This window comes from Lampetra fluviatilis, chromosome 4, assembly GCF_964198595.1.
Source record: "Lampetra fluviatilis chromosome 4, kcLamFluv1.1, whole genome shotgun sequence".
NCBI classification, from domain to species: Eukaryota; Metazoa; Chordata; class Hyperoartia; order Petromyzontiformes; family Petromyzontidae; genus Lampetra; species Lampetra fluviatilis.
Genome location: NC_136278.1, coordinates 12,922,201 through 12,936,810, shown reverse-complemented (window position 1 = coordinate 12,936,810; position 14,610 = coordinate 12,922,201). Strand labels below are relative to the sequence as shown.

At 45.0% G+C, this 14,610-nt stretch overlaps 1 protein-coding gene across 3 annotated transcripts in view; it reads left to right on the top strand.

Annotated features, from left to right (window-relative positions):
• The window catches only part of XPNPEP1 (X-prolyl aminopeptidase 1), a 35,482-nt gene that overhangs the window by 17,771 nt on the left and 3,101 nt on the right, over positions 1–14,610 (top strand). For all 3 annotated transcript variants that reach the window (XM_078855600.1, XM_078855599.1, XM_078855601.1), the window contains 11 exons: positions 1,774–1,855; positions 2,653–2,869; positions 3,968–4,057; positions 5,156–5,206; positions 5,691–5,749; positions 6,577–6,654; positions 8,498–8,569; positions 9,070–9,130; positions 11,406–11,475; positions 12,276–12,449; positions 13,910–13,986. In XM_078855600.1, coding sequence (XP_078711726.1) covers positions 1,774–1,855; positions 2,653–2,869; positions 3,968–4,057; positions 5,156–5,206; positions 5,691–5,749; positions 6,577–6,654; positions 8,498–8,569; positions 9,070–9,130; positions 11,406–11,475; positions 12,276–12,449; positions 13,910–13,986 — 1,031 coding nt within the window. The remainder of the gene's footprint in view (positions 1–1,773; positions 1,856–2,652; positions 2,870–3,967; positions 4,058–5,155; positions 5,207–5,690; positions 5,750–6,576; positions 6,655–8,497; positions 8,570–9,069; positions 9,131–11,405; positions 11,476–12,275; positions 12,450–13,909; positions 13,987–14,610) is intronic.

Here is a 14,610-nt window from a genome sequence, read left to right as displayed (position 1 = left end):
CACCACTGATTAAAACCACGAGGGGAACACTGCCAGGCGTAGTGGCTCACGCCTGTAATCCAACACTTTGGAGGCAAGGGTGAGTGGGTCATGCAGGATTGTGAAACTCACAAACACACAGCGATGCGAGATGGCAGGGGATAACCACATAAAATTTGTTTTACAAACATCGCAATGCAGGGTCTGCTTGAAAAAGTCTTGAGATTCACTTAAGCTTTCCTGGGTGAAGAGACATTAAGACGTCGTAGATGGCAGGAGTTGAGACATTTCTAGGCAATAGGCAGAAGTAGTGGAAAGACAGTAGAAAGCCATGAGATAGAGGTGTAGTGAGATGAGAGAGACGTTCGGGATGGGTATGGAGTAGTAGAAGACATTGATACAGTGAGTTAACAGAGCTCCATCTCACCACATAAAATCAGATGCTTTAGTTCCATAGCATAAAGGTTTTCCAGACTAATATTACGCAGCAGTATTTGTTTAAACAAGCACACTCGGGATCCTTTTTCACATTTAGAGTTTCACCATCAAGGAAGTTACATTAAACCTTGGATTGCGAATAACTTGGTCTGCGAGTGTTTTGCAAGACGAGCAATTTTTTAAAATAAATATTAATTTGATAAACGACCGAGGTCTTGCAATACGAGTACTTTAGTACGTACAGTATACGCTTTGTCTGCCGAGCGTCACGTGATCACAACTGATATACGAGTGCTTTGATTTACGAGGGCTTTGGATTACAAACACGTTTCCGGAACGAATTATGCTCGCAATCCAAGGTTTTACTGTATTCAGATTATTTTGCTGCTTTACATTTCCACATGATAAACCACTTTGTTGAGCTATCATCTGTAGCCCCGTTGCTTCTGAAAAATTAGTTAATACCACAGTGGGCTTTGTCTGGTAGGATGGGGATTGTTTAGTTTGATTTGTATGTTTTTGGGCGATTTGTTTTCCTTTTCTGTACTTTGCACTCCTATAATATTTTTGTATTGTTTGTTGTTGTAAAGTTCTTAACCGCCCCGACTAGACATCTGTGAAAAATATCTTTATAACTCATCGGATTCCTCCAGTATAATTAAATATTCAAATTTTGTCTGCACTGGACTTGCAACATATTAAATGTGTGCAGGCAGCGGTGCAGTCATGGCTAGGGACCTTTCCGATTAGCGCAGTTGGCTACATTACGGTGCGAAAGAAGTTCAAAATACACACTTGCGAAGGGACGTTTGTGTGCCGCATGCATTAGGGAGTGCATGGGCTGCTGTAAGTTGAGTCGGACGTGGCTTTGTCAAGCGGTAGAGTGACCAACTCACAATTCGGAAGGCCGTGAGTTCAAATCCTGATTGGGGGGTGGACTCGGCCCATCATCCCTCTGGGCTGGGGGGGTGTCGATAAAACAAGTGCCAATTTGTGGGGGAATTAAACAGCGGTTGTCCTATGGATACACACGCCCCGCCGTAGAAATGCGGAACTTCCACCATGGGCTAAGGGCTATTAACACGATATGAGCACAGCCTCAATGCTCACTTGAGCAGGACAGCACATTTTCTTTGTGGCTTTGCGGAAAATGAACGTTCGCTTAAAATAAAATTTGTCTCCTTACTTTTCGCAACACCCTTGTACAATGGAACGTTCTCTCTCTTTTCTTTGTCAGAAGTTTTTACATTTAATTCTCTCGCCCGTCCGTGTTTTGTATTCGCTTCTTCCAGTGGCCTCTTAATCGCGCGTGTGTGTTCACAAAACACCCTCTCCCCATTGTGTCTGCGCTTCCAGGGCTGTTCAACATGCGTGGAGGGGACGTCGAATACAACCCGGTGTTTTTCGCCTATGCAATGGTGGGGCTCGAAACCATCAGGTAATTCCCCCTGGTTTCCTCGCAGATCTCTGGGGGGAATCACATACGCAATGTGTACGTGCGTTTCAAATTCTTTATTCCCCACCCCTCAACTTGGTCACTAAGCTACTCAAAGAAGGGTTTAGTATGTGTGTACTTTGAACTTATTTCGCACCGTACGTAGCCAACCGTGCTAATCGGAGGGTGTCTACCGATAGCTCTGTTTCCAGAACTGACTGCTGACATGCTGCGTGACCTTTGAACATCATCCCGGCGTGTACTATTAACTGATGATATCGTTCCACATCTTGGCACACACATAACCCGTTCCCTAAGCTTGACCTAAAATGACATGTTCTCTCTGCGTGAATGGTTATGCACTCCGTGCTCTCTGGTTGTGCCGCGTGTTTGTTGGGTGTGATGTCTGACGTTCCACTCCCCACGTGCTGGGGGGAGCTTTTTAAAGAAGTGATTGGCTTTCGGAATTTAGGAACTGAATTGAGTTGCTGAAGAAACTTTGAATCTAGATTGGAAACTCATTTCTTTAAAACTGCTTTTTGCGTTTAGTTGTTTTTGTCCTTCCCCCGCACCTCCGATTAGCACGGTCGGCTACATACGGTGTGAAAGAAGTTAAACATACATGTATAATACATACGAAGCTGCCAGCACGAAGCAGCGTGCGGCACAACCCAAAAACACGTCGGAGAGCCGTGCAATGCGACCTGGAAATCTACTCTTGTGCGCGCATTCACAGCCACGTTCACGTGCGTGCGTATCCGCGTGTGCGCGTCCGCGAACGCATGCGTGATCGCGCGCAGGCTGTTTGTGGACGAGTGTCGGCTGCAGGATGGTACCGTGCGTGCGCACCTGGAGCTGGACTTGGCGGTGCCGTCGCACGCGGGCATGAGGGTGGAGGTCCTGCCCTACGCGGACGTGCTCGCCTCGCTGCAGGAAGCGTCCACTCAGCTGGCCGCGGGGCAGTGCGTGTGGATCAGCGACAAGTCCAGCTTCGCGCTCAACGCCATCATTCCAAAGGTATCGCGTTATGCGAGCCTATGCATACGTACGTCATCGGAATGGAATCGGAAGAAAAAGGAATATAAAATAACTTTATCGGTACCGAGGCTCCCACAAGGCCATGCGGGAGGGTGTGTGGCACAGTTTGGCGCCAAATATCACAGTGCCGTCGCGCCGCTAAGGTTCTAGGCGTAATTACATTGTCCTTAAAAACAACGACGCTACGCCTTTCTAAATAAAATTAACGCTAACCGCTTGCACGTTCCGGGATTCAGCAGTGAACGAGACACCCACTTTGCAACTTGTAGACGTCTCGGAACGGGAAAGGCTTCAGGATGATTTGGGTAACTCGCTTAATTGCGTTTCTACCCGTATATACGTGGTTAGTTGAACAGTTTCGGCTTTGGCGAATTGTACAAAGTTTACATTTACAAGACCCCCGAGCCCCGCTCACTTCCCAGCCCCGGCATTGTGTTTTACTCGGTGTTGAGTAGGCATTCCTCCCCCATTCCCCCTACCCCACACCCCCACCCTCTCTATCCTCCCTGGCTTCTCCCCCCCCCTCTCTTACTTATATATCGCCTCTTGTTACCAGCAGCCTCCTCTTGCCCGCTTCAGCAATTGTTTATTGCTGTGTTGTTCCACCTGATGACGGGCACTTGTGTTGCGCCCGAAACGTCGTGATTTAATTTATTTTATTTTATTTTCTACCCACGTGACTTTACCGAAAGTACCAAAGAGTACTGATCCCTGCAGTCACGAAAACTTCAAATCTAGAATTTACTAGAGGATTGTTTTGTTCTAAACCCAAAAACAAAAAAATGTCGCGTGGCCAGATGCCTTCCAAGCCCAGCATGGCACCGTTGAGATCCTAGGGTCGAATAAAGGTGCCTTCCCTTCATTGAAGCAGTTTTCTTAAGTGTTATAAGAACAATGATGACAATTTCTCCATCGCCGTAACGCGGCAAGCCCATTACAAGGGCGCTGAAACGAGTTTCTTGTCACAGTCCGCACACAAAACCGGTCTCGTCGTCAAAATTCGATTTTGAACTGTGCTTGGCGCTTTGCATGTGGGGTGGCATTCATCTACTCATGCGCCGCGTCTGCGCATCTCAGTCCCAGAGAATGCAGATGCCCTACACTCCAATCTGCCTGGCAAAGGCCGTCAAGAACAAGACCGAGGTGGAGGGCATGAGACGAGCTCACGTACGTCGCACAGCCACGCGGCGCCATCGCACGGCGGACGAACCAATAGGGGCTGCCATACTCGCGGCAGCGCTTGCATTTGTTCATTCTCTAATTGCCTACTTGCGCTTCGGATAGAATTGTAACGGTGTAATCTCGGCGAGTAAAATGAAAGCAGCTGGCAATATGTCGAGCCGTGCAGCATGGGTACATGTGCTTACACGTTCCTGCTGTACATAATTAAGATAAATGTTTTGACTTGATGCCCTTCCGTGCAGTGGGGTGTCGTTGTACGATTTATAAAAAAAAGTTCTGCTTTTGTTTAGTTTTGTAATTGTTAAGTTCGCGAATGACTTGTTTGTTGTGGGCCTTTTGATGTTTTTTTTTAACTTGGGGGGGTGGGGGGGTCCTTTATTATCATTCAACAAAAGTAATTTACAATATCAGCTTTCACAAAATAACACTGGGTGTGTTGTGTAAATGAAACCAGCCCGATTTGCACTCAATACATAGCCCAGATTAAGGCGTTTATCATGATATCAATATTGTAAACGCTAATTAAAGAGCCGATAACACCTTCGTATATAGAGGACCGCAGAGCTTGGGAGGGAATTTGGTACCGGCTCACGCGCATGGCTGCTGCCTCCCCGCTCGTCCGTGGTTCCTCCTCGCTCCTCTGAGTCGTTAACTAGCTTTGAGATAACGCTCTGCGGCGCGTTACAGTTTGCAATTATAAAAAATATTATTAATCGTTACCAACGTTAATGAACTACGATTTGAACTGTTTTTATTTTACCAGGTAAGGCCCACTGAGCTACACAGCTTTTTTTCAGAAGCGACCTGGCCTTCACAAATGATAGCCCAATGAAGTAGCTTATCATGTGGACATTTATAGCAACCAAATACTCTAAAACGCACGTTGATTGTAAATGTGAAGGTAAAAACCGGACCCAGAGAAAAATTAATGCAAGCACGGGGTGAGAGACACACAAACTCCAAATATACAGCAGGCATCGGGGTCGGGATTGAACCCGCAACCTCTTGTATACCAGGCGAGGTAGTTAACATCTCGCTACCACAGCATCCAAAAAAAATTATGTGCTGTCTCCTGTTTTGCAGGTGAAGGATGCCGTGGCCTTGTGCGAGTTCTTCTGTTGGCTGGAGAAAGAGGTGCATAAACTCTGCGTATGGCCCATGCTCAATCAATAAATCTTAATTTAATGCGCCAATATTGTCCTGAATAAAGTAGGCATCGGTGCACATCACATCGGAACAGGAATGGTACAGGGGGCATGGAACAACAGGAATGAAAAAAGAAACCTGTCACGACCTCAGTGGCTAACACCGACTGAGCTAAGTCAATTGAAACCGCGAGCAAAATAATGACATCACAAGTGTGTCTGCTGCCAATGCATCGTCGAATCAACTGCCATCCTAGATTTGATGTTTGCGGACAATTCAGTGTAACATAATAATAACGCGTATGAATAAGAAGACCGATGACCACTTTCATGTGCTGCAAGTTATCAGGGTGGAATGACCAAAATCAAGAGAACGTAGCGGTGACTGGACCATTTTTCTGATATTGATTGGCAAAAAAATGTGTCTTGACAATCCACAAATTGTTACGAATTAATTTTGAGATTGTTTGCAGGTTCCAAATGGCGGTGTCACTGAGGTGTCGGCTGCTGACAAGGCAGAGTTCTTCCGCAAGTAAGGGCATAGTTTGTGTTTAATATTAACTCTTTGCCATTCCGAGACAACTACAAGTTGCAGGGTGGGTGTCCCGTTCATCGCTGAATCTCGGAACACGCAAGCCGTTCAGCATTTATTTTATTTAGAGCCATAGCACCGTTGTTTTTAAAGACGTTGAACTCACCGCAGAGAATTTTGGCGACCGCACTCTATGGTAGATGGTGCTAAACTGTGCCACACGGCCTGCCGCATGGCCTTAAGGGAGCCTTGGAACCGATAGTTATTTTATTTTACTTTTCTTCTGGTTCCGTTTAGATAATGTACACGTACATATCGGAAGAGAAACTGAATGGGAAAGTGTTAAGCTGTGTTTTCTGCACACTCATATTAATTCGAGGTTTATTCGGAGCCTAGAGCAGCCGCAGAGGCTCGTGGATGCGGTGAAGTGGCAGATTTTGAGGATTTGTGGTCAACATTCCACATCTGCTGATAAATGTAAGGCTCAGTTTTAAATGCTCTAAATTTTTGTTTTAACTGTCTCTGACAATACAGGCTCCTATCCTGTTTTTTCCCCATTTTGTCTCTCAAAAAGAGTAATAAGATGTTATCCATGTAAAAAAAATGTGACTATATGTAACGAATGCTGGTAAAGTATTGGGTATGTTTTATGATTGCCTTTCTTCACTCACGACTGCAAGTCTCTTGGTTTACTGGGAGCTAAGTGTCAATATTGCTACTCATTCCAGCAGTGGCATAGGTAAATACTGTGTACAGCGTCACGGTTTTTGTATTTTAAAGTTTTAAAATGTTATATGAATCTTTGTCCTTCTCGCATCTCTTCCAAGGCAGCAAGAGGACTTTGTGGAGCCCAGCTTTGCCACCATTTCAGGCTCTGGACCTAATGGGGCCATCATCCACTACAAGTACGCCCTCTCAAAGCTCTCGTGCTTCCGTTCGTTCCTTCGTTCAGTCGTTTCTCAGAGCAGTGCTTCTAATTTTTATTCAATGGTTATTAAGTTCTGGGATATTCCTAGATTGGACATTGCTTCAAGCTGATTTGGATCGGCTGCAGTCCTTCTGCATGCGATGGCAAAGAAGCCTTCTTGGCATCCGATGGTTCGACTTCGTCAGAAATGTCACAGTTGCATCTGCGACCGGTCTCCTAGCGTCCGAGAGCTCAGTTCGAGAGGGAGAGACGGTCGTCACTTTTTGGTCCACGTCCACCCGTCTCGATGTGCACGCACCAGCAGATTGCGCACTTCAGTGGGCGGTTGACATTCCAAGTGAGAATTGCGACCCTCAAAGCAGTGGCGCCGCCCTCCACGTGGTCAGCCCCCGCCCCCCCCCCCCCCCCGTGATCCATGAATCAAACAAATCACTCGAGACACGCCGGTGTACGGCAGCCAAAAACAGTTTGGGCTAATGCTGTGGCAAGAGGCCGCACGTTTGGCACCAACGGTCCTCGCTGACTGTGCATGATGAATGAATGAATGATATTCCAAGGCTTAGAAATGCCATTGACCGTCGGGTTGTAATATGGGATAGGTGTTCTAATTAGATAAGTGCATATACGAGAGTTGCTGCATTCACGTCTGGTGAGACTGGGGTCACGTTGGATGTGGCAAATCCTGAATCCGAATCGGAGCCGATGGGATCTGAGCCGCGTTTGGATCTGAACGTTCACTAATAGAGTTTGCTTCCGAATGGCGGAATGGTGTTGTAGGGTTTTATTTATATTTACCGATCTAGACTTGAGCTTACTAAGGAACATATTTTTCCCAGTCTGGTATAATAATTTCATTTTATCGAGCGTAAATCATGAAATTGCATCCCAAACACTGTACATCAATTAGCCAGTTGCTTATAAGGATAATACAAAAACAAAACCCCACTACTTGGCAAATAAAGAACGAAAAAAATTAATACATAAATAACGAGAAAAAAAATACACATTACAAGACAAGAATAACAAAAAAAAATCTCGGAAAAAATAAATAAATTCGTTCGGTCTCCATACCCCAGACCACAATCCCAACATTCGCCAAACCTTCACAGGAGGGGTGGTGGAGTGGCCACAAAGTTATGAGCCAGTTGGACAATAACTTTTTTCTAATATGGTATATCTAATCTGGTATATATGGTATATCTATTACTTTGTTTTCTTAAAAAATTAAAAATACAAAAAACGTTGATACCTCTGTAACACAATGAGGACATAAATCCGAGAACACGGCACCAAAGTGAATTAGGATACCAATAAACAATGGGAGCATAGCAAAAACATAATTGACTGACGTCATATATCAAGTGTTAGTTACGAGGAGAGAAAAATAAAACCAAGGCGCATGATAGTCAATTATACGAGTGGAAGAATTTTACACAGGCGTGTATAGCAAAGTATGTATATTCGACAGGGCAAAAACATTCTCAGGTGAGGATAATGTCCTAACTTCCACACATAAGTAACACACTACCCATGCAGTGTGAAAAAAGGAAAGCTATTGGACCAGGTGAAATAACATCGGGACATCATCAAAGAAGTGCGACCACTTGACGAAACTTAGTAATTAATCCTCAGTCTTATGTTCAAAAGGGAAACTAAACTGGTCTGAAGCATTACTGACTCGTTACCTACACTCCGATCGTACACACATTGCCCACGCAGATCTGAGTCAATGCTTCTGCCACAGCATGGGCAGTCAAACCAGCTGCCGTGAGCGTGTGCCTGTGTATCCACTCGTGTGTGTGTGCTCGTGCGTTTTTCAGACCATCCAAGGACTCGGACAGACCCCTTTCCACGAACGAAGTGTATCTTTGTGACTCAGGTGCTCAGTACAGGTGAGAATACCACGCTGTGACTCAATTGAGAATCGACACGCGTTTAGAGTATTTGGCTGCTATATATTTTCACATGATAAGCCACTTCTTTGGGCTATCATTTGTGATTGCCAGGTCGCTTCTGAAAAAGAGCTGCATAGCTCAGTGGGCCTTAGCTGATAAAATAGAAAAAATATGTATAGTTTAGTTTAGTAATTATACATAATATGCCTCGAGGCTGGATCAGTGGCGCCGTGGTTGGCGCACTATGCTGTAAATCCAGAGACATGGGTTTGATTTACATCCACGGATAACATCGGTGGATAGTGATATCTGAATTTGTCCTGGGAACCATCCCCTTCACCAACCCACACTGACCAGCGTGGTGAAGCATGGGGAGGCCTTACCCTCGTCTTTAAAACAGAGTCAATGCTCTTGTGTAGTTATAATGCCCCTTTTGTATGTAATTGCACGCCCTATATATTATCATCATTAATCGTAAAAATAATCTTATTTTACAGGGACGGAACAACCGATGTAACCAGGACTGTGCACTTTGGAACCCCCAGTGCCTATGAAAAGGTAGCGTTCCATCTATGCAGTCATCGAACTCTGAGTGGCTCAGTTACTCTTCATATTGCCGCAGTACCCCTTAGGATTGCAGAACAGCGCTTACGTAAACAGGAGTGTTTAGGACAGTGCTTGGTTGGTCATGCATTATAGACGGCTCTTTTGGCAAGACCTTATACTTTTGCTATCGCACTGGGATTGCACATTGTACTTCACTCTTGTTAACGACCCGGTGAATACACAAGCCTCTTGCAGGCTTGTATTGCATGTTTAGAAACATGCCTCGAGATTATTTTGCTGCTATAAATTTCCACGTGATAGGCCACTTCCTTGAGCTATGATTTGTGGCCAGGTCGCTTCTGAAAAAGAAGCTAATAGCTCAGTGGGCCTTACCTGGTCAAATAAAAATAGTTATTTTTTTATCGTTTTTTTTGTAAAGTGATTTGTTGACCTTTCCCATACTTAGCACTCCTATCTTGTTTTTGTATTACTTGTTGTAACGTTCTGAGCCGGCCCCTATTGGACATTCTGAAAAAGAGCTTTATAGCTCATCAAATTCCTCCGGTACAAATAAACATTCTGCTTCTGATATTGGCGTTTTGAATAGTTGAGTGGCCGTGCCGGGGCAATCATGCCGTAGAAGTGATTAAATGACAGTTGTCACTCGTACTGCTTCACTTGCCCACTAGGGCTACGTTTTCTTGTTTACCGATCAGTGCCATGTGTCAAATGATGCGACGTAGTCATTTAACAAGTTTGAGCAAAGCATATTCACAGCGGGTGAAAGGAAAATGTGATAAACATTCAAGGGTGGCAAATAAACTGATTTCCACTTGCGTGCACACGTTCGTAACAAGGGTACACAATATGGTGCGTGTGATAATTTTGTTGCTTTTATTTACTGTAAACTATGAAATGCAGGCGGTGACACACTAAAACAGAAAAACACGACCAAGGAGTGCTGCATTTATTATTTTGTTTCACTTTAACTCAAAAACACATCGAACCAAAATATATTTCATCGTGTTGTGCTTTACCTTGTCAAGTTATATCAAAGCCTTGAACGGTTTTTAATATTTGTAATCCAACAACATTGAGCCACGGAGTGTAATGCAGACATAAATGTAAGAAGTCCCGAATGGGTTATCACTGCAGAAGCCACCCCTTGGCTCCCACCACTGTTTAGCGTTTTAAAATCTCGTCTTTTTAGGAAACCGTCCAAAATTGTATGAGTTGGTGATCCCATTCCAGCAGGGGAGGGGGCACTACTTTACATAAATTATGAGGGCCATGCCACCCCTGGTCCCCCCTGTGGCAATGCCTCTGCTGTGAGTGCGGCATCTGCAGTGGACGAGAAGACAGCCCGGTTGTCTTCATGTCATCCTGGTACCAGTTATGTCCTGCCGAGCTAGCCAACGTCATCTTAACTTACTTGAATGTGTCACGAAATAAATTGTGTTTCTGATGATGAATGGACATATAATAAGATGTTAGTTTTATTCGGCGTCGTTAAATACAAATTGCATCTCGCAATCGCTAAGGAACCACAGACAAGCTGGAAGGCAGCCAGGCGGTGAGTCGGTGCTACCAACAATTGCCAAAGTTCTGCAGTCCTCTCTATATATTAAGATGTTTTCAGCTAATGAATGAACGTTCATATATGTGGGTGGAAACTGGAGCACCCACAATACCTTGCTTATCTCAGTCAAGGAGCATAAACCATCATGCAAACTCCGGTCATCCTTACAGTGGCTTTTGGCTCGCCATCGAACAAAGACGGTCACTACATCGCGCACTTTGAGATGCGCTTTTGCGGCCGTTTGGAACACTCTTCCTTCCGTTATTAGAAAGCTACTGGAGCTATGCACTTTAAAATCATCTCGATTGAAAACTAATTTCTTTAGAACTGCTTTTTGGTGTTTAGTTTGTTGTCCTTCCACCCGCACCTCCGATTAGCACAGTCGGCTACATACGGTGCGAATTAAGTTCAACATACATACAACAAACAGACATACACCCGGAGAAAAATGTACATGGGGGCAACAAAAATCCCATACAGAAGGGAAAGATGATATTTCACATTTTGCTGTGCTGCCTTTTGGCAAACCAGGGTGTAGAAGCACCTTGACATGCATGGGAAGGGAGTTTTGCAGCATTAGTGCGATCCAACCAATCCCCGCCTCCCCATTGCTGGATTACAGGCCACGTGCATCGCGACCACCGCGAGTGTGTGCCTCTGTGTAGCTCAAGACCTGCTTGCGCCGTGTGTTTTGATGGTGTTTTACAGGAGTGCTTTACCCGGGTGTTAAAAGGTTACATCGCGGTCAACACAGCAGTCTTCCCCATTGGCACCAAAGGTACGGACAACGATAAAGTTCACCGCCGTATAGCATGCTTATGCCACCTCAAGAAAAGTGACTCCCCCCTTTGTTTATAGGAAGATTTGAGATATATTTCTGCACTGGTTAAAGAGGGTGAGAATATTCACACTGTAAATCGTCACAAGTAATTAACTCGTCAACATGTTGCAGAAAGCTCAACGTCATAGCTGAACAACAACACGGAATGAATTGAAGTCGGCCCAATGCATTTTAAAATACATTTCACCACTGATTTTTTTATTGGAATATACCAGAGCGCAGGGCATGAGGTGGGGGAGGACGAGCTTGAGATGGACGCGGTGGAATGAGATGTGAGCATGGTGACGGGAGAAGAGGCAGGCAATAGAAGCTCCCGCAGGGTGAAAACCTGAGCAGGCAGTTAACCCTTTCCCATTCCGAGACATCTGCAAGTTGCAGGGTGGGTGTCCTGTTCACCACTGAATCTCGGAACGCGCGAGCGATTAGCGTTAATGTAGAGGCCCAGCGCCGCTGTTTTTAAAGATATTGTACTAACCGCAGATAACTGTCGTGACACAACCGCACTCGACAAACTGCCACACGACCTTCCGCATGGCCTTGTGGGAGCCTCGCTATCAATAAAGTTATTTGATTTTTTCTTACAGTTCCGTACCGATGATAGGAGCTGAAAGAAAAACTGATGGCGTACACGTTACGTCATCAGAACGGGAAAGGGTTAAGAATGTATATCTTGCTCATATTTACCACATTGACATGGTGTGCAACGTGTTCGTTGCCTCCGCTTGCGCTTTGCATAGGGCACCTGCTGGACACGCTGGCACGGATGGCGCTGTGGCAGGTGGGCCTGGAGTACCTGCACGGCACGGGCCACGGCGTGGGCTCCTTCCTCAACGTGCACGAGGGCCCGTGCGGCATCAGCTACAAGACCTTTGCGGACGAGCCCCTGGAAGCGAACATGATCATCACAGACGGTAACGCCGCGTGCGTGAATGACAGCGAGAGCATTGCTGGCTCACGAGGACCCCCCCCCCCGCTACCCCGAGCTGAAGGCTGTGGCCCTTCTGACTTCTTAGCGAAGGCTAAAAAAGGTGCTGCTGCACTGCAGCCGTTCCTCGTATACACACAGCGGGTGAGCTGGAGCCGAATGCACTCCAGACAAAAGCAACTCGCATTGTTTACTTGCGTTGTGTAGCGATTAATGTTTAACGGTTGAGGTTTGTTTAATATTGAAGGTCGTGCCTCCACCACCCTCTGAGTTTTTGTATGGGGCCCCCTCCTTTTAAAACGAGGTCACACCTGCAGGATTGGTTCCATGCCCGTTGTTCACTCGTAGAAAGTCTGTGGCCTGTAACATCACTCATATTTGTTTTATAATTGCACTCTGTTTATTTTAAAGCGCATGCAACGTCATTCTAAAATGATAAAATATGCGATTTAATTTTAAATATGACCAACCTAGGGTCGAAGCAGTGGTGGTAACTTGAGTTTGCTTCCCAGAGATAATAAAAATAAAACTTACATTTTATATAGCAGTGTCATTCATGCCAACAGCATCCCACAACACTGTACATTATTCATATACAAGGACCAAATCCCATATATGCGGTTGGCTACGCACAGTGCAAAAGAAGCCAAACACACACACCAAGCAAATGAAAACCATACTACTACCAATCAAACTACAAAAATAAGCAAATAAAGATATGGCACCAAAACTAAAAGCACAAACAAAAGTTAGGTCTACACATCCCAGACCACAATCCCAACTTCCTTGCTTGGTTGGGAAGAGACGGATAACATTCATGGCGAGCAGCATCTGAACCAGACCTAGGCCTCCCCTTTACTAACCCCAACTGACCAGCGTGGTAAAAACTGTACTAAACTTAAACTTTTTATGTTACCAGGTAAGGTCCACAGCTATATAGCTCTTTTTCAGAAGCGACCTGGCTGTCACAAATGATAGCTCAACGAAGTGGCTGATCATGTGAAAATTGACAGCAGCCAAATACTCTCAACGCATGTTGTTTATAAATGTGGAGGGATAAAAAACCAGAGAACCTAGAGAAAAATCCACGCGACCACAGGGCGATCATGCAAACTCCAAATATACAGGGGTTGGGATCGAACCCACGACCTACTGCACACCAGGCGAGGTAGTTAACATTTTGCCACTGTGGTGCCCTGGTCAAATAACCTCTATGATTGACACAGCATGGAGAGACCTTGATCCAACAGTGCACTGACAAAGCTTTACATTTTATTTTTGATCACATTTTTAAACCTTAGGAAAATCACATTTTTTTAACAATCAACTGAGTTAAATATACATGGCTACACATTTCTATTATATATGAATGTCTGATGGCATTGATGAAAATAGTTATCCATTTGGAGTCTGTTGGTCACCGCCTCCCTCTTCCTATGCCCACAGAACCAGGCTTCTATGAGGAGGGTGCCTTTGGGATTCGCATTGAAAATGTTCTCCTGGTGATCCCAGCCAAGACTCGGGTACAGCAAGCTTGTGCACTTTCTCATATTGACTCCATCATCGCTTGGCTTAGAGAGAGAGGGTATCGTGAACGGGGTCATTCAAGGCAGCTCTTTACTACACACAAGTGAAATTCACCCACAATCTAATGTGGCTTTTAAACACATTTCTCAGTTCATGACGGATAGGACGGAAATTGTACATTTTATGGCAAATGTATAAATGAAAGCTTTACATTATTGTCAAGTTTTTTGCGTATATGATGTTCCTATTGACCATTAAGTAATATGAGTTTCACCCCAATTGTAACACGGTACAAATTGATTGTATAGTGCAGGGGTCTGCAACCTGTGGTTCCGGAGCCACATGTGGCTCTTTAAGGATTCTAGATTTGAAGCTTTCGTGACTGCAAGGCATCATATTCTTAGGTTTTTTCGGTAAAGTCACGTAGGTAAAACATCAAAATTAATGAAAATAAAATAAAAACAAAAATCACGACGTTTCGGAGGCAACACAAGTCTCCGTCATCAGGTGGGACCGTCACAGCCGAATTAGCTGCATCAAGTGCAGCTAATTCGGCTGTGACGGTCCCACCTGATGACGGAGACTTGTGTTGCCTCCGAAACGTCGTGATTTTTGTTTTT